This window comes from Mesoplodon densirostris, chromosome 16, assembly GCF_025265405.1.
Source record: "Mesoplodon densirostris isolate mMesDen1 chromosome 16, mMesDen1 primary haplotype, whole genome shotgun sequence".
Taxonomy (NCBI): domain Eukaryota; kingdom Metazoa; phylum Chordata; class Mammalia; order Artiodactyla; family Ziphiidae; genus Mesoplodon; species Mesoplodon densirostris.
The window spans coordinates 65,325,151-65,344,541 of NC_082676.1; the positions used below are offsets into that span (position 1 = coordinate 65,325,151).

General features: G+C 63.5%; 1 protein-coding gene across 1 annotated transcript; it reads left to right on the plus strand.

The window, feature by feature from the left end:
- Positions 1-1,444: 1,444 nt before the first annotated feature.
- On the plus strand, positions 1,445-18,119 carry CASKIN1 (CASK interacting protein 1). The gene is made up of 20 exons (XM_060077786.1): positions 1,445-1,595; positions 7,856-7,907; positions 8,015-8,112; positions 8,319-8,464; positions 8,552-8,647; positions 8,767-8,897; positions 9,361-9,469; positions 9,551-9,659; positions 9,750-9,844; positions 10,010-10,127; positions 11,146-11,247; positions 11,351-11,439; positions 11,516-11,600; positions 11,686-11,777; positions 12,576-12,686; positions 12,768-12,869; positions 14,266-14,404; positions 14,483-16,528; positions 17,211-17,616; positions 17,950-18,119. Exons 1-20 carry the CDS (start codon positions 1,502-1,504, stop codon positions 18,047-18,049), a joined length of 4,320 nt encoding a protein of 1,439 aa, XP_059933769.1. The 5' UTR covers positions 1,445-1,501; the 3' UTR covers positions 18,050-18,119.
- The last annotated feature ends 1,272 nt before the right edge of the window (positions 18,120-19,391 follow it).

A 19,391-nucleotide genomic window follows, 5' to 3' on the forward strand; every position in this document is an offset into this window, starting at 1 on the left:
CATAGGCTTGCTCCCTAAATTTCACAGAAGAGCCCACGGAGGGGACTGACCAGCTGTCCAGATCAGGGAATCCCAGTGCCTGCTGCTTGCCCTCCTCCACACTCTGGCCACCTTCTTCCTGGACCAGCTCGATGGCCTGGGCCATAGGGAGGTGGGGGGGGGCCCAGCCATCATATGTGTAAACCTTCCCAAGGTTCTAACAACCTTGCCTGGTTGGGGTGATGATATGCCCCTCCCTGCAAATGGGGAAACTGAACCTGAGCAGGGACACAGACCCCAACCAGTCTGTCTCTAGAATGCTGCAGCCATGACAAGGTGAGGCCAGAGGCTAATACCCAGGAGGTCAGAAGGGAGAAACCTCTGGGTGTGTGTGGGGTGGATGGGGGGAGGGTGAGTGTCAAGCAGGACAGTCCCCTGTGGGGCTGCCATAATCTGTGCCTGGAGGCTGGGGGGTAAGCAGGCTTCTGTGGGGTTCAGACTGCTGCTGGGCAGGGCTGTGACCCCCATTGGTGCTGCGAATGGGGGGATTGAAACCCCCTGGGTGGTGGACCTGAAGAGTTACACCCCAGTTGGTGCTGAGGATGGGGGAGCCGAGCCCCTCTTAGTGGTAAGTGTGAGGGGCTGAACCCCAGTTGGTGCTGGGCGGGTGCACTGAGGTTGGGGTTCGACTGAGGAGGGGGCGGTGGGGGGTCGCCTAGCATTGTTTGTGGAGAGAGCCAGAGGCTGCAGGGCATGAAGGTGCAGTTGCGGGAGGGGGAGGGCGGGTTCCCTGACACCGAATTCATTATTGGGAGATTCCTCTTCACAGTCCTTCGACACCTCCCACGGGAACCACGGGCCAGAAATGTCTGACAGCCCCTGGCGGGCCGGCTTCTGTGCCGCCGATGCCCGGGTATCTCCATGCCCGGGTCCCTGCCCGCCCACTGCCTGAGTCCCTCCCCCCGTTGGTCCCGCAGCCTCTGGAAGCCTCTCTCAGGCTCTGCCTGGCGGCGCCGCCGCCGAGTCGGGGCTCAGTGTCCGGCCCCCCGGCGGCTACTGTCCCTAGCCCCTGGCGGTCGCCGGGGCCGCGGGGGGTCCGCAGAGGCCGGGCCTGAGCCGCGCAGCCCGCACGTGGGGAGGGGGCGTCTCGGGAGGACGGGTCCTAATGTAGGGGCGGAGCCAAGGAGTCGGGCGCGCGGCCGGCGCGGGCGCACCGAGGTCAGCGGCCGAGGAAGGGGGACCCAGGCGTCCGGGAGGCGGCGCCAGGTGCCGCGCCCCCGCCCCGCTCCCGCCGCCGCCGGCCCCCGCCCCCAGGCCGCCCCCCGCCCGTGACGCGCTCCCCGCCCCCTCCGCGCCGGGAGCCCGAGCCCGAGCTGGAGCCCGAGGACAGCGAGGGGCGCGGGCGGCGGAGGAGGCTGCGGGGGAGGGAGGAGGATGCGGCGGGTGCCGTGGGGCCGCCGCCGCCTCTGAGCCGCGCCGAGCGCACGGAGCTCAGCCGCGTCGCTGCGGCCCCGGTCGCGCCATGGGGAAGGAGCAGGAACTGGTGCAGGCGGTGAAGGCGGAGGACGTGGGGACCGCGCAGAGGCTGCTGCAGAGGCCGCGGCCCGGAAAGGCCAGTGAGTGCGGGGGGTACGGGGGGTACGGGGGGCGCGGGGAGCGGACGCGAGCCGCGGCGCGCCCCGGGGCCGTCTCCAGCGCCGAGCCCCCCACCCCGCCCGGTGCAGGGCGGGGAGGGGGATGCTGTCGGGTCCCCGGGGGCGGGGCGGGGCCAGCAGCGCCCAGACCTTCCGTCCGCGCCCCCCGCTACCAGCACTGAAGGAGGGGCTGCATCGAGCGCCAGGCCGTCACCCGAGCCCCCCAGCGGGCACCTGGCGGCACCCACCTTCCAGGCCGCAGGCATTCGCATCCCTCTCTCCTGCCTCCGTTCCCCTCCCTTCCCGGGCTGCGGGCTGACAGCTGGAGGTCTCTTCTGGGCCTTTAAAGGGCGAGGCGGATTCCCCCCCACGCCATGGAGAGAGGGAGGGGCCTCTTGCGGTAAGGGGAGACCACAGGGCTGACAGTCTCTGTCAGACCCCTTCCCCGCCCCATGTTTAATAACATGCTTATCAGGGAAGGAGGGGTGGCAGGACCATGCTGGGGGTGTGGCTGCCCAGGCATGGCCGGCTGGGGGCCATTTACTGAAGGGGGAGCAGAGGCCCAAGGTCGCCCAGCCCAGGGTAGGCTGAGTTCGAGGCAGGTGCAGACCCTGGTCCTCTCTGGCTTCCCTGCTGGAAAAGGAGACTGGGGGGGGAGGGGGTCTCCCACTGGCCATCCTGAGCTTGTTCTGTGGGGGTCCCAGGGGATAGTTGGAAGCTTGGCGCCCTGATCCCAGTACTCATCCCAGCTCAGCCTGGAGCCTCCCCCGGGGACCCTGGAGATGGATGGATGGGCGTGTGGACCAGCCGCGTGTGTGACTGCGCACGTATGGCCGTGTCAGTGTGTCAGGGCACCTGTGTGGGCGCGGATAGGGCTCTGCTGGGTAGCAGGTGGGGTCTGGGTGCCCCGACTCCCCATGCCACCCCCTGGGACTGTATGTAAGCCAGGGAGGTACCCTCCCCTCTCTCCAGGGGAGATGCTGAGAACTGAGACAGCCTCTGGGGCAGGTGGGGGTAGGTCCTTGAGCCCCAGGAGGACCCCTCCCACTGCAGCCCCTGCCTGGCCACTACTATCTGCACTGTGCAATTAGAGAGCTGCACATCTGTGCCTCGCAAGCACACATACACAGGTGGTCCCTGCCTTCCACACTGGAGGCCCAGGGATAGTCTGCCAGTTAGGGCTGGCTTCAGGGCCTCAGGGTTCAGAAAGGGAGGGCTTTCAGGCAGAGGCAACCTCAGCTGAGCCTCAAAAGCAGGCTCAGGGATTGAGAGGTGGAAGGCAAGGCAAAGTCTTCCACCTAGTGGCCATCCGACCTTGGGCACAGGCATCTCCAGTCTCTGGGCTTCAGTCTCCTCATCTGTAGGATGGGGACATTTGTGGTCCCTGCCTCGTGGCATTGTTGTAAGAACAGCGAGTACACGCGTGAAGCCCAGGCACTTAGTAAGTGCTCCGGAAGTGCTAACTGTGGCCATTTCCTAGATGGCCCAGGGCGGTGCACCGAGGAAGTGGGGGGCATCAGATTTGGGGACTCCTCCCCACTTCTACTCTGGCCATCCAGGGGAGGTGTGGGGACCTTTACCTCTACCTGTGTCTCTGCCTGGATCTCTGCATTTGCCCCTGCATGGCCTCGTCTCTGGATAGGAGAGACACCTGCCCTGGCACCCGAATCTGGGCTCTCTGACTCACAGGGGCCGGCATAATAAATCAGAGAAATCCCTCCATGAATTAGCTCGGTTGTCATGGCAACACTGGCCTGCTTTGGAGTAAGATGTATTTTGATTCAGCAAAGTACAGCTGGAGTTTGGGCCATGGGGTAGGGGGCATCCAGCGGTGCTCCCTGGGGCCCCCAACTCCAGAGGTGTTCCCACGATTCTTGTTTCCACAGTCTCCTCCCTGTGCTGACACCTTCCCTTCACCCCACACCCCAGTGACACCCCAGGCTCTGTCAGCACCCCTATCCCGCCTGAAGGGAGGCTCCACTTACATGCACAGGCACCGTCACCCTTAGCAGTCATCCTTGAAGTGAAGAAGAGACTGCTAGGGAGGGAAAATACTGGGGTGGAGGTTGGTCTTCTGGGGTGTGGGCAGACACCCTGCCCTTCCTTCTGGCCCAACCTCCCCTTTCTTCCATTTCACTGAAGACTACGGCCAGCGCTCCTGTGCTCACTCACCTTGGCCCACTAAGAGTTCCCTTCCAGCGTCTGGCTCAGAGCTGCGTGCCCTGGGGGATTTGAGAGGGTGCCTTTCTATGCTGGAGGCCACAGGGCTCAGCCAATCTGCGGTGGGAGCAGAGGAGGCCAAGACCATGTCCCTGTAGGGGACAGATGTGGCTCTGTGGAGGTAGCCTGTGGGTGACTTCCATGGTTGGAGGAGCATCTGGGCAGAGGGGTGGAGGGAGGCCACAAGGGTGGAGTGGAAAAGGGTCTGGGGTGGGCTCCCCCCAGGGCCTCTGCAGCTGGAGTTTGGAGGTGACTTCAGAGGTAGGGGTAGTATCAGGAGAGCAGTTAGAGGGCCGGGGTGATAGGAGACCGGAGAGCCCAAGTCATGGGGGCGGTCAGGGGCAAGGCATATGCGCTATGACTGATGGCAATCCGTAGGACTTAGTGCCCTCGTGGAAAAGGGAAAGGGGCTCCTGGGGCCTTCAGCTTATCCCCACTTGCCCTCCTCTCTCCCACCCACCCAGGCCCCTGAAGCCGTGCTCTGCTCCAGCTTCATTCAGGGCACCTGCTCCATGAGGTACAGCCCCCAGCCCCAGGCAGGCTGCAGTTCTGGGACCTTCCCGGGTGTCCAGTGTCCCCATGGGAATTGGGGGTGCTCCAAGACCTCAAGCCCCCCTTCATCCAATTCCAGCACTTTTCCTCTTTGAGGAGAACAGTGGCCAGGAGTGGCGGTGGGTGGGGGGAAGATGACCTTAGCAAGATGCTCCTTCTTCTGTGGGGAGTGATCCCCTTCTGGATGGAGACACCCTCTCCCCACTGGTGTCTGTGTCACTTCATGGGCCTCAACCTCCAGCCCCTCTGAGATTTCAGCACCTGCAGCTGTGACTGGGCGAGCAGGTGGGCCTGGCCTCGGGCTCCACTCAGAGCACCTGGCTCTGTAGCTTCCTGGGCACCCTGGCTGCGGGAGGGAGGAGAGCGAGCTGGCCTGGGAAGTCTTGTGGGGAGAAGCTGAGAACTGGCTACATGGGAACTAAGAAGGGTGGGGGGCAGCAAACATTAGAGTCGGGGGCCAGAGCCTTTTGGTGGAGGAATGTGCTGAGCGTGGGCTTGAGCAAGGCAGAGGTGCTGGGGGACAGCGATGCCTGGGCTCCCTTCATCTTCACGACAAGGGACCGTGGCAGGCCTGGCCGCATAATCCACAGAGCCCAGCGCAAAATGAAAATGGTGGGGGGGTGACTTGTCCAAAAAAATAATAGGACTTCCCTGGTGGTCCAGTGGTTAAAACTCCACGCTTCCACTGCAGCAGGCGCGGGTTCAATCCCTGGTCGGGGAAGTTCCGCATGCCACAAGATGGGGCCAAAAAAAAAAACCCAAAAACAAAAACCAAAAATAACAATCTCGCGACAGCAGAGCATCCAGCCAGGTGTGGGGCTCTTCTGAGTGGCTGCACAGGTGACACACTTGAAGCCGGCCCTGGCAGGTGGACAGAGTGTGTGGGATGAGGGTACAGTTCAGTCACCAGTTACTGAGCACTGTGTGTGCACCTGGCAGTGTTATAGCCACCAAGGATACGGCAGTGAGCAAAATAGATAAAAACTATTGTACTTTTGGAGCCTGTAATTTAGTGATGGAGATGGACAATAAACAAGATAAATGGTGGTATGGGGGCTAAAGAGAAAAATACAACAGACACGAGATGGGAAGGGGATTACCGTTTTATTTATTTATTTATTTATTTAATTTTTTTTGCGGTACGCGGGCCTCTCACTGTTGTGGCCTCTCCCGTTGCGGGTCACAGGCTCTGGACGCGCAGGCTCAGCGGCCATGGCTCACGGGCCCAGCCGCTCCGCGGCATGTGGGATCTTCCCAGACTGGGGCACGAACCCGTGTCCCCTGCATCGGCAGGCGGACTCTCAACCACTGCGCCACCAGGGAAGCCCTTATTTATTTTTTATTTTTTATTTTTTGGCCACACCGGACAGCTTGCAGGATCTTAGTTCCCCAACCAGGGACTGAACCTGGGCCATGGCAGTGAAAGTGCCGAGTCCTAACCACTGGACCACCAGGAAACTCCCAGGGGATTACCATTTTAGATGGGGAGGAGGCTTTGACAAGCAGGTCTTGGATAGAGACCCGAAGGACATGAAGAGGGAATAATGGGGATAATTGAGGGAAGAATGGCTCACACACACACACACACACACACACACATGCACACAAACACACAGAGCATGTGCAAAGGCCCTGTGGCAGGGGAGACAGGTGTGTTGGAGTGCCATCAAGGAGGCTCAGGTGGCTGGAACAGGGGTGAGGAGGAATTCGAAGTGAAAGGAGGGCTGCATCATACAGGGCCATTGTCCGGCTTTGGCCTCCAACCCCAGTGAGACAGGAGTAATGGGACCGGACCCATGTTCTAACGGGGTCCCCCTGACCTCAGTGGGCATGGAGGATGGACTGGAGGGGGCAGGGTGGAAGTGGAGATGCCAGGGGGAGGTGATGGCAGTGGTCCTTTGAGGGACGCTGGCCTGGCCCAGGGTGGTGATGATGGTGCTGGTGAGAAAGGGTAGGATTCCAGGTGTGCTTTGAAAGTGTCTTGAAAGTAGAGCCAACAGGATTGACCGATGGAGAAGATATAAGGGCTCAAGAAAGGACCCAGGGCTGCCTCCAAGGTTTTGCCCTGGACCACCACGGGGAAGGAGGGGTGGCACTGCTGCCAACTTAGACAGCCGTTAGCATCAGCCAAGTGTCTGAGGCGGGGGGAGGGGCAGGGGAGTGGAGACGCCTCTCGTCCTGGAGCCTCAGCTCTTCGGCTCTTCACTGGAGAAGCCCCTCCCTGGGGAGGGTGGGGTGGGATTCCTATAGGGCTAGTATTAGGAACTGCCACGTGCTGAGCTGACTCTGTGCCAGACCCTTCATGTATTGTCTGGAGGCGCCCTTACGCCTGTGAGGCTGGCCCTGTTAGACCCTTCGAGCTCACAGCCAAGGCCTCAGGGCTAGTAAGGGGCAGAGGGAGGATTTGACTTCAGGCCCGTCTGACTTTGTGGGCCATTGAGGGACCCACACCCTACATCCAAAAGCTGAGAACCGAGGCCGGAGCAGCCGGGGCTGCTGTGGGTCACGGAGCAGCCCTGCAGCAGCCCCTCTGTGACTCGACTCCCTCAGCCCCCTGCCCCCATCCCTGTCCTGAGCCTGGACAAAGGGGCTTCTGTCCTGCCAGCCCCTCCCTCACAGAGTGACTGACCCACAAATGGTTTATGTAACCGTGGCCCAGACAGGCAGGGGATTGGCCCGAGTCCGGCTGGACCTGAGCCCATGGGGAGGGCATCGGTGGGCTCCCCTCCTCTAGCAGGCGGCTGGTGGAGGCCAGGACTGGGGACGCCCCGGGAGTAGACTGGGTCCCCCAAGGGAGGGCTGGAGCCCCTCGGGCTTCAGGCGGGCTGACCCTGGGGCCTGCGCATGCCCGCATAGATGAGGGGGCCATTGTAATGTGGTTGCTTGGAGGCACTGGCCCACTTGCCTGCCTCCCCATCCTGCCCTGCCAAATGGGGCTCATCTACACAGACCAGGCCTCAGGCTGGGAGTTGGGGGAGGCTGAACCCTGGAAATGCAGATCTTCCCCAGAGATACCCCCATTTCCGGGTGTTCCAGCCTTCCTGGGCCACCCCCGGCCCCATCTGGGTCCTTCTGAGAGACAGATTGGGCTGGCTCTCTCCCTCCCACCATTGGCAGGTGCTCAGCCAGCGTCTCAAGGGAGGGGGGTTCATGTGCACATGTGTGCGCCTGTGTGGGTGCACAGCCCTGGCTTCTGTTCCCAGGCAGGGACAGGGCCTATGAACCTCCCAATGTCTTAGTTCAGTGGGAAACCAAGGGCCAAAAGTTGGTACCTGATGCTGAGTTCTGGAAACAGGGTTGAATGAATTAACATTTCTAGACTAAAGACCTAGATAGCTTTGGCTCTGAGCCTGCCAGGGAGCTAGCCAGCCGCTCTCTGCCTGCTCTCTGTCTAGAGGGGGCTGGGACCCAGGTAGGCCTCAGTAGGGGCTGGACGGAGCCTCCCTCACCATGTCTCCTTCCCACCCCAGAGCTCCTGGGCTCCACCAAGAAGATCAATGTCAATTTCCAAGACCCAGATGGGTGAGTTCTCAGCCCGGGGAGATGTCAGTCTGGTATGGGGGTCAAGGACTCCTGGGGAAGGCAGGGTGCCCGGCTCCTTGCCCATACATGTCTGTCACCTGTCCCAGCTTTTCTGCCCTGCACCACGCAGCCCTGAATGGCAACACGGAATTGATCACCCTGCTGCTGGAGGCCCAGGCTGCTGTGGACATCAAGGACAACAAAGGCAAGGCCTGTCAGGGATCTCAGAGCCAGAGGCAGGGGGTCAAGGTCAGAAGTGGGGTCCCTGGAGGCCAGGATGACCCCTCAACTGAGGTCTCAGCCCCGGGTCTTGGTCTGGGTTGAGGCAGGTTCTCATGGGATCAGCATCCTAGAAGTGAGGGTTGGGTTCAGGGTCAGGGGCTAGCTCCCAACCGCCCCCCTTGCCCACAGGCATGCGGCCGCTACACTATGCGGCCTGGCAGGGCCGGAAGGAGCCCATGAAGCTGGTGCTGAAGGCGGGCTCAGCGGTGAATGTCCCGTCTGATGAGGGCCACATCCCCCTGCACTTGGCGGCCCAGCATGGACACTACGACGTGGTAAGGACCTCAAGGGTGACAGGGTGCCTGAGGCAGAATGAGCCTGACGGATGCATTGGGCCTGACCACACCCTGTGGTCCCTGCAGTCTGAGATGCTGCTCCAGCACCAGTCCAACCCGTGCATGGTGGACAACTCGGGGAAGACACCCCTGGACCTTGCCTGTGAGTTCGGCCGCGTTGGGGTAAGTCTCCCCAGGGAGCTGAGTGGGACACCAACTTCTTCTCCTGGGGTGGGAGTGGGAGACAAACTGCAGCTCCCCACCCCATTCCTGGGCCCCCCTACTCTGACCCCTCCTTCTAGGTGGTCCAGCTGCTCCTGAGCAGCAACATGTGTGCGGCCTTGCTAGAGCCCCGGCCAGGGGACACCACCAACCCCAATGGCACCAGCCCCCTGCACCTGGCAGCCAAGAATGGCCACATCGACATCATCAGGTATGGCCGTGGGGGGTGGGGGCGGGGTAAGGGGCACCCAGCCTTGGGGTTCCTGCTCCTGGCTTGGCAATAAGACAGGAGCAGCCAGGGAGCTGTGGGGATGTGGTCAGGTCTCTGGATACGAAGGATGCCTCAAGCCGCCCACATAAAGGATGTACTGGAGGGGGGTGGGGAGTGGTCTTCTATAGCCCCACAGCCTGTGCCACTTGCTGGCTGACCTTGAGGAGACTCTTAACTTCTCTGAGCCTCAGTTTCCCCATCCTTAAAGTGGGCATCGCAGCACTGCCTACACTAGGATGAGACGAGATAAGAGTGTGAAGGGTTAACACAGGGAGGGGTTGTCGGGGATGTGGGACAGGGTTAGCTCATCCTCAGCCCCCAGGAACTGGAGCCCGGCTTGGGGGTGCTGGGGCAGAGGGCTCTCTGTGCAGGGCCCTGCCTGCTCCTCCTACCTCCCCGTCAGACTCCTCCTCCAAGCTGGCATTGACATTAACCGCCAGACCAAGTCCGGCACGGCCCTGCACGAGGCCGCACTCTGTGGGAAGACGGAAGTGGTTCGGCTGCTGCTCGATGTGAGTTAGGGGCCAGAGGGAGCTGGGGTCAAGTGGGGGTGTAGGGGGCTCCTGAGAGTCCTCACCCTCTGGCACATACAGAATGGGATCAATGCCCACGTGAGGAACACCTACAGCCAGACGGCCCTGGACATCGTGCACCAATTCACCACCTCCCAGGCCAGCAAGGAGATCAAGCAGCTGCTGCGAGGTGGGCCCGGGCGGGGCCGGGGGGCAGGGCTGGGGCCTGGGCCAGGCCGGCTCACAGGACTGGGGGGTCTGCTGCCTCCTGTGTCCCCAGAGGCCTCGGCAGCCCTGCAGGTCCGGGCGACCAAGGATTATTGCAACAATTACGACCTGACCAGCCTCAATGTGAAAGCCGGGGACATTATCACAGTAAGGATGGCCTGGGGCTGCTGGAACAGGGATGAATGGGACCTGGAATGCTCCCCGCAACACCCGGCAGCAACTGGGGGTTCTGAGCAGGAGGCCAAGGCCACCCACCCACTTGACATGGAGGGGTGTCTCCCTGAGCATGCTCCCCCCACCGTATCTGGCCAGGTCCTCGAGCAGCATCCAGACGGCCGGTGGAAGGGCTGTATCCATGACAACAGGACAGGCAATGACCGTGTGGGCTACTTCCCGTCCTCCCTGGGCGAGGCCATCATCAAGCGAGCAGGCAAGTCCCACCCAGGGATAGGCTTGCGGGCCAGAAGGAAGCAGGTGCACCGCGTTTTGGGTGGCAGGGCAAGGATTGTCAGCTCTAGCCATTGCTAGGTGTGGGGTCCAGAGTGTGTCCTGCCAGCTGTCTCCTCATCAGCGTCCCCAGACCCACTCCTTCATGTATTCAACAGACATCGCATGCCAGGTACTAGGAATAGATGGTATCCCAGATGGACGTCATTCTTGCTCCCAAGGAGCTTGCCCTCGGGGAGGGAGGGGAGAAGGGAACAGTGAAATAAATGTGGAAGGAAACGTACCAACTAGTGACACAGAGATTGCAGATGGAGATCCACTTTAGACAAGTGTGGACAGAGAAGGCCCTGAGAAGTGGGAGGGGCTAGCCACAGGCAGAGCATTCCCGGCAGCAGGAACCACACGTGCAAAGGCACTGAAGCAGGACAGAGTGTGACTGTGTAAGGGTCCAAGGGAGCCCAATGTGGCTGACTTGGTGACAGAGAGGGAGGGGGTGCAGGATGAGGCCATAGGGCCATGGAATGGCTTCAGATGGGGGACTGGTGTGATTCGTTTACCCCACAGAGAGGATATGGAGATTGACGGGCCGGGTGAGAGGGCAGGGGGGCCACTTAGGAGGTACGGCCAATCCACCCAAGGTCATCTAGTTCCCTGGGGTGAGGAGCCTGGACCCAGGCTCCTGGGGGCCTCCTCCCTCCCCCTGCTCCCCAGGCACAGAGGGGTTTGCACCCTCCTGCAATTCCCTACTCCCACCTCCAGGACCACAGGGTAGCCTGGCCTGCGCCTCTCTCTGCCACGCTCTCCTGCTCTCAAATGTCCAAGGTTGGGAAGGGCCTTCTGAGGGTCGCTCAGCTCCTCGGAGACAGGGTGGGAGGAGGCTGTACTGACCCCCAGGCATGCGTGTGTCCAGCCTCTGCTCTGCGCAGACTTGGGGGCCAGACCAGGGGATGCCCCAGGGCTGGGCCAGTCCAGGATTCAGGGAGACTGTGCTTGGCCCACAGGTTCTCGAGCAGGTGCCGAACCAAGCCCACCCCAGGGAGGCAGCTCAGCAGGGCCCTCTGCACCCCCAGAGGAGATCTGGGTGCTGAGGAAGCCATTTGCAGGTAGGTGGGGGCCTCTGGAGGGTGGTGGCGGTGGCACTTCTGCAAGGCAGCACCTGGCTCTGCAGGGCTGGCACTAGCTGATGCTGCTCCCTCCTGCTGGCAGGCGGGGAGCGCAGTGGCAGCTTGAGCAGTGTGGCCAGTGGCCGGAGCAGCGGGGGCCACACCCTGCACGCAGGCTCTGAAGGGGTCAAGGTAGGTGGGTTGGTGGCAGGACCGGGATGGCCTGTGTCTAGAGCAGCACTGGCCAGCCAGCCTGTCTGCGTTGCAGCTCCTGGCCACCGTGCTCTCCCAGAAGTCTGTCTCCGACTCCAGCCCCGGGGACAGCCCTGTCAAGCCTCCGGAGGGCTCTTCAGGTAAGAGCAAGGACACAGCACTGCTGGCCTGGCCGGGAGGTGGCCCCCAGGCAGCCATTGCCCCACCACACCCTCTCGTCCCCAGGTGCCACCCGGTCCCAGACTCCAGTGACCCATGCCGGGCAGGTCTATGGGGAGCAGCCACCCAAGAAGCTGGAGACAGCATCGGAGGGCAAGGTACAAGGCCTGGGCCGGCTGCAGGTGGGGGGGCGCCCAGGGCAGCCTGCCTGGCTTGGCCGCAGCACAGCCAGGGCCCTTGACAGGCCGGGCCTGTCCTTCTGTTGGTCTGTCAGTCTGTGTGTGTAGCTGTTGTCTCTTGTACACGCTGTGCGTGTAAGCTAGTGTGTCTAGGAAGTGTGACACGGGTGTCAGGTGAGTGGGGGTGTGTTTGTGTGTGGCTGGTGTGATTGTGATGCGGGCACATGTGCGCATGTGTGTGCGTGTGGAATGGCATGGATGTGAGACGAGCCAAGGCGTGTATGTGGGTGAGACAGGTCCTGTGTGCATGCACCTGCGTGCTAGGGCGGGCATGAGCTGCTGGCTGAGTCCTCCTGCATTCCTCTGGGTAGAGCCCACCTTCTGGGGCGTAGAGGGGAAGCGCTAAATTGCCCCACCTGAGGCCCCATTCCCAGAGCCCCTCACACAGGGCCACACTGCAGGGTGTCCCTGGTCCAGGAATGGGGGGGACGGTCAGGGAGGCCTGTGATGTGGACAGCAGCTGGACCCTCCTGGTGGAGATCACAGAAGGAGGCCGAGGTGCTGGACGATGCTCAAGACAGCGGCACCCAGGACCACAGAGCGAGGAGGAGCACCCAGGCCAGGCTGACGGGGCCTGGCTGCAGACGGCCCAGCGGACAGCAGATTGCACTGCGTGGTCTTCAGCTGAGCAGAGAAGGAGGCGCCGCGGTGGCTGGGGTGCATGCCTGGCGGGGGAGCAGGCGGGCGAGCCTGCAGCGGGTGCCTTGTGTCTTCCAGGGCGCCGAGGCTGTCAGCCAGTGGCTTGCCACGTTCCAGCTGCAGCTCTACGCCCCCAACTTCATCAGCGCCGGCTATGACCTGCCCACCATCAGCCGCATGACCCCCGAGGTGAGCTGCCCGAAGGCTGTCTACCAGCTGACCCAGAGATGGGCCCCCAGCCTTCTGCTAATGGGCCTCTCCTCCACCTAGGACCTCACGGCCATCGGGGTCACCAAGCCAGGCCACCGGAAGAAGATCACTGCAGAGATCAGCGGCCTGAGCATCCCCGACTGGCTGCCTGAGCACAAACCCGTAAGGCCCCCTGCACCCCAGTGGCCAGTCCCAGGTTGGGCAAACAGACAGACAGACAGCCTGCCTCCCTGGCTACAGCCCACCCCTGCCCTCCGGGGAGTCCAGACAGAGGAGAGCAGAGGATGACCTCTGTTTGTCCATCAGGGCCACTGGGGCCTGCCTCCCTGGGGCAGGGGCAGGGGCAGTGGTGACCGCCTCTGAGGGCTGTCAGGGCAAGGGGAGCCTGAAGCCTGGAGAGTCCCCATCTCCACTATGTGCTCCACACTCAGGAGGCCCCACAGGGACACCGGAGCCACCCGGCACCCCACAGCACTGCCCATCACACACACACCCAGACACTGCAGGGGGCCGTGGGGATGGGATGTGCTTGCACACACCCAGGCACATGTATGGGGAAGACGCCTGTGCATGCTTCGGGTACACAGCACGCGTATGCTAAATACATTCAAGGCGCCCACTGGTGACTGCACACACTGGCTGACAGCCACACCAGCCGCGGCCCGTGCTGTCACGAACAGGCAGTCTGTGGTGGGACAGGCTCTGGGCTGGGAGAAGGTGGGCCCGGGGCCTGTCACATCCACGCTGCCTCTCTGGGCCTTGCGCTGTGCTTCGGGCTCCCACCCGTCTGTGAGGGAGATGCCATGGCCACCGAGAGCCCCAGGGCTGTGGGTTGGTGACAGGTGGGTTTGTGCTCATCCACTCTGCCTCACCCCACTCAGTCAGCGGCTCAGGGGTCCTCCCAGCCAGCACGTCCGGGTCCCAGGGGCTTCACTTCGCTTGTGCACCCAAGGAGGTGACCAAGTGTGCTGTGTTGGTGCATGAGTGACATCCAGCTGGGAGTGTGGATGGGTGGATGCCATTCAGGGAGCCACCGGTGGTTCTGGGTGAAGACCATCACGGATATTTGCCAGGCGTGTGACAAGGCTGTGTGACGTGTGCCTGACGCTGGTGGGGAAGTGGTGAGAGGGCGTGAGCGTGACTCAGAGGGGTGTCAGTGCCCGTGGATGGCTGGGATGCAGGGTGTGTGTATACACGTATCTGGTTGGTGGTGCTGTGTGTCTGTGTCCATGACGTGTGTGGTGTGTCCACGTGGATGCTGTCCCCATGGCTGCCTGGGCAGGTGAGGAAGCGCATTCTTCCCCCTCCCCCAAAGGGTATCCTGAGGAGAGAGTCGCCCCTCTGTGTGTGTTTGCATATGTTCGCAAGTGTGTGTGAGCTGGCCTTGGGCTCCTGTCAAGGCTGCACTGTCTCCAAAGCTGATGCCTCGGGCCTGTCTGTTTGTCCTTCCGTCTCTCTGTGCCAGGCTGGCCCGGTGCCCTCTCCTCTGACAGCTCTGAGTAATAGGCAGGGTGTGGGCGGCCAGCTCGGGCTGCCCTCTGTGTCCCCTGCTCCGTAGGCTAACCTGGCCATGTGGCTGTCCATGATTGGCCTGGCTCAGTACTACAAGGTGCTGGTGGACAATGGCTACGAGAACATCGACTTCATCACCGACATCACCTGGGAAGACCTGCAGGAGATCGGCATCACCAAGCTGGGTGAGGCCCCACCCCACCCACACTGCCTCCTGGTCCTCACCACCCTCCCTGGCCTGACCTGCCCCCCGCCCCACTCAGGACACCAGAAGAAGTTGATGCTGGCAGTGAGGAAACTGGCAGAGCTGCAGAAGGCAGAGTACGCCAAGTATGAGGGGGGACCCCTGCGCCGGAAGGTACCACAGTCACTTGAAGTGATGGCCATCGAGTCGCCACCCCCACCCGAGCCTGCCCCGGCTGACTGCCAGTCTCCTAAGATGACCACCTTCCAGGACAGTGAGCTCAGCGGTGAGCTGCAGGCTGCCCTGACGGGCCCGGCCGAAGGGGCTGCCGCTGCCGCTGCCCCTACTGAGAAGCCCTCCAACCACCTGCCGCCCACCCCAAGGGCCTCCATGCGGCAGGAGCCCAGCCTGGGTGGGCGGGCACGGCACATGAGCAGTTCTCAGGAGCTGCTGGGCGACGGGCCCCCAGGGCCTGGCAGCCCCATGTCACGAAGCCAGGAGTACCTGCTGGAGGAGGGGCCGGCCCCGGGTACCCCCCACAAGGAGGCCCGGTCCAGCCGCCACGGCCACAGCGTCAAGCGGGCCAGTGTGCCCCCAGTGCCTGGCAAGCCACGGCAGGTCCTTCCACCAGGTACCAGCCACTTCACGCCCCCCCAGACTCCCACAAAAGCCCGGCCAGGCTCCCCGCAATCCCTGGGGGGGCCTCATGGCCCAGCCCCAGCCACAGCCAAGGTGAAGCCCACCCCACAGCTGCTGCCACCAGTGGAGCGACCCATGTCACCTCGCTCGCTGCCTCAGTCACCCACACACCGTGGCTTTGCCTACGTGCTGCCCCAACCCGTGGAGAGCGAAGCAGGGCCGGCTGCTCCGGGGCCTGCGCCTGCGGCCATGCCCGCGCCTGTGCCCACGCTGTGCCTGCCCCCTGAGGCCGACATGGAGCCAGGGCGGCCCAAGAAGCGTGCCCACAGCCTGAATCGCTACGCGGCGTCCGACAGCGAGCCGGAGCGGGACGAGCTGCTGGTGCCGGCCACAGCGGGGCCCTACGCCACAGTCCAGCGGCGTGTGGGCCGTAGCCACTCGGTGCGGGCACCCGCTGGCGCTGACAAGAACGTCAACCGCAGCCAGTCATTCGCTGTGCGGCCGCGAAAGAAGGGGCCCCCCCCACCCCCGCCCAAGCGCTCCAGCTCAGCCATGGCCAGTGCCAACCTGGCTGATGAGTCAGTGCCAGATGCGGAGACCGAGGGGGCTGGGACCGAGGACGGCCGGCTGGGGATCCGGGCACAGCGCCGGCGGGCTAGTGACTTGGCTGGCAGCGTGGACACAGGAAGCGCTGGCAGCGTGAAGAGCATTGCAGCCATGCTTGAGCTGTCGTCCATTGGGGGTGGGGGCCGGGGAGCCCGCAGGCCCCCTGAGGGCCACCCCATGCTTCGCCCCGCCAGCCCGGAGCCAGGCCGGGTGGCCACGGTGTTGGCCTCAGTGAAGCACAAGGAGGCCATTGGGCCTGACGGCGAGGTGGTGAATCGGCGCCGCACACTGAGTGGGCCTGTCACGGGACTTCTGGCCACTGCTCGCCGGGGTCCGGGAGAGCCAGGGGGGCCTGCAGATCACGGCCACTTTGAGGAAGATGGCGCTACCCGGCAGCGGCCTCGAGGTCCAGCCAAGGGTGAGGCGGGTGTGGAGGGCCCACCACTGGCCAGGGTGGAGGCCAGCGCCACGCTCAAGAGGCGCATCCGAGCCAAGCAGAGCCAGCAGGAGAACGTCAAGTTCATCCTCACTGAGTCCGACACAGTCAAGCGCCGGCCCAAGGCCAAGGAGAGGGAGGCAGGTCCTGAGCCTCCCCTACCACCGCTGTCTGTGTACCAGAATGGAACAGGCACTGTGCGCCGCCGTCCGGCCTCTGAGCAGGCTGGGCCCCCAGAGCTGCCCCCGCCACCGCCACCCGCTGAGCCCCCACCCTCTGACCTGTTGCACCTGCCCCCGCTGCCCCCGCCAGACAGTGATGCCCGGAAGCCGGCCAAGCCACCTGTCTCTCCCAAGCCCATTCTGGCTCAGCCCGTGCCCAAGATCCAGGGCTCGCCCACACCTGCCTCCAAGAAGGTGCCACTGCCAGGTCCTGGCAGCCCAGGTAGGTTCAGGGAGCCAGCTGGGGAAGGGCCCTCCTCCAGCTCCCCATGCCATGATCTGAGGGGTTTTCCACTTCTTGGATTTGATGAAGGCCAGGTGGAGTGGGGTGGGAAAGTATCCCCAGACCCTCTCGTCCATCCACCCACTGGACCACTTCACCAACGAGAGCTGAGACGAGGGTGGATGATCCTTACATTCCTCAGTGAAGGAGACACAGAAACCCATGAATAGCAGCACCTGTGGAAGGAGGACAGGCCCGCGATGCTGGAAGGCTAAGGGAGGATTCTGACCTGGCTGTAAAATGACCCAAGCACAGGAGGGAGGGGAGAGGCTTCCAGGCAGAAGGATCGGAGGTGCAAAGGCCCTGTGGCATTCAAGCAACGGAAGGGCCAGTGTCTGCAACAGGCCACACCTGGAAGGGAATGGAGGTTGGGGGCGGACCAGGCGGGGTTTGGAAGCAGTGACCCAAGCAGGCCTGCACAGGGAAGCGTGCCCCCTGGCAGCCTCAGGGAGGCCGGGGGGGGGGGGCGGAGGGCTGGAGCTGGAGCCCGGCCGGCAGTGCAAAGGGCGTTATCTCTAATCTTGGGTTCGAGGCAGGGCGCTTGGGCAGGGCTTGTGCCAGGATGGGCAGCGCGCGCGCCGCGCGACCTCCCACCCCGGTGCGACTCTCCTCTTCCCCGCAGAGGTGAAGCGTGCCCACGGCACGCCGCCGCCCGTGTCTCCCAAGCCGCCGCCACCGCCCACGGCGCCCAAGCCGGCCAAGGCAGCGGCGGGGCTGCAGTCAGGCAGCGCCAGCCCGTCGCCCTCGCCGGCACGCCAGCCGCCTGCTGCCCTCACCAAGCCCGCCAGCACGCCGCCCTCGCTGAGTGCCAGCCCGGCCAGGCCCCCGTCCCCCGGTGTGCCCGCGCTGCACGTGCCAGCCAAGCCGCCGCGCGCTGCTGCAGCGGCAGCCGGGCCCCCCGCCGCGCCCGACGGCGCCTCGCCGGGGGACAGCGCCAGGCAGAAGCTTGAGGAGACTAGCGCGTGCCTGGCGGCGGCGCTGCAAGCCGTAGAAGAGAAGATCCGGCAGGAGGACGCGAAAGGCTCGCGGTAGGTGCAGGACTCGGTCCGGCGAGGGGGTAGGTGGGGGGGTCTGTGCGCCCCCGCGGCGGGTGCACACCTGGAGGCTGCCCTGCGAGGGCGGGGCCGAGTCGCGCCGGGCCCGAGTTGCGCTGGGCACGGCCTGGCGTAGGCGGGGCTCTACGAGCTGCCCCAGCCCCCGACAGGCTACTGTGAGTGGGCCGGGGGCGGAGCGGGGCAGACGTGGGGAGGGCGTGGACTGATCCGGCCTCCGCGGGGGCGGGACTTTGCGCTGAATGGGCGGGACATGGGGGCTGGAAGTTCTGCGCCGACCCAGCCAGTTCACGCTGCGCCCGCCCCCAGCCCCTCGGCCGCCGAGGAGAAGAGCACCGGCAGCATCCTGGACGACATTGGCAGCATGTTTGACGACCTGGCCGACCAGCTGGACGCCATGCTGGAGTGACGCGGCCGCCCAAGTTGGGCCCACCCGCGCCGCCTGGGCTCCGGCCCGCACACTGACCTTTACCTCAGGATGGGTACCTCCGGGGGCGGCGCGAGCGGGCAGGGCGGTGGACCAAGGGGGAGGGGCGCAGGGGGCAGCCCGCTAGGCGGCCGCGGGCACGAGGTGGGGGTGGGCCGTCCTGTCCAGCCCCCGCACAAGCACAACTCCTGTCCCTGGGCCCAGCTTGGAGGACTGCTTGGTTGAGGGACCCAAGGGCTCTGGGCAGATGCTGCTGCCTTGTGGGTGCCCTTCCTTATCTGCTGCTCCCTGTGCAATAACTGCTGGGCCACCTGCCCACCCACCACCAGGCTCTGCCCGCTGTGGGTGGAGGAGGGGAAACTTCTGAACTCCCTGCCCCGAGTCCAGGTTGGGTCCACCCTGGGAGGCAGCGGGAGGGGGGCAGCTGCTGTAGCCCCCTCCCCAATCTGTGGCAGAGCACAGGCCTATGCCCAGCACAGAACTGCCCATTGGGGACCTCTGCCAGCCACTCCAGCGCAGCACAAGGGGCTGGGGTTGGGCCCCCTGCCCCACTGCACCCCCTCCCTGAATATAAGCTATCAAAGAGTATTAATTTATTGGGAATAAGCTGAGGCAGATTTCCCCAGAGAAACAAAAAGGTATAACTTTAACAAATATATATTTAAAAAAAGAAGAAATATTATTGATTCTATAGAAAACCATTTACCAAGTGCAAGGACGCTGGAGTCTAGCTCAAGACAAAAGCTGTTAGAGGCCCCGGCCATCTGTCTGTCTGTCCTTCCCTCCCTCTGTCCAGGAGTGGCCAGACCCCCCGGGGCCAGTAGCACAAACACGAGGCTGGGGTCTGGGGGAGGGGTCTGTGCTCCGCCAGGGCCTCCCCTCTGCTCTCTCTCCTAACTTCTCTGCATCTGAAGAACTTGAAGGATGTGCCTTGCTCGCTGCTGGGCTGTGCGTGGAGACAGTGGGGAGGGCTCTGCCTCTCCCATGGGTGCCGGTGTGAGGGTGCATCTGGGCTTCAGGGGAGCTGTGTGCACAGCGTGGTGAACGTGGGCGCGGCAGTTGGGTGACAGCAGTGGGTGCAGGGCATGCATGCCAGGCTGCGTGTGGTGCGTGTGAGGGTGTGCCCAACCCTCCCTCCTTGGGGCCCTGAGCTGGCCCCGCGCAGCCAGCCCACCCCCGCTCCAGTTCCCACAGACGCTCTGCTCATGGTCTGAGGCCATGTCGTGTGGTCGTTCTCACCTTCTCCCTCCGTCTCCCCCCTCCAAAAAGTACTGACTGGCCTCCTCTATCGTGTTTGCTGATCCACATGTGTTGGGCACAACTT

Coding starts and splice junctions, on each gene's coding strand:
- CASKIN1 (XM_060077786.1), top strand. CDS start 1,502: ATGGGGAAGGAGCAGGAACTGGTGCAGGCGGTGAAGGCGGAGGACGTG. Junction 11,778..12,575: donor AGACAGCATCGGAGGGCAAG/GTACAAGGCCTG, acceptor TGTGTCTTCCAG/GGCGCCGAGGCTGTCAGCCA. Junction 14,405..14,482: donor GATCGGCATCACCAAGCTGG/GTGAGGCCCCAC, acceptor CGCCCCACTCAG/GACACCAGAAGAAGTTGATG.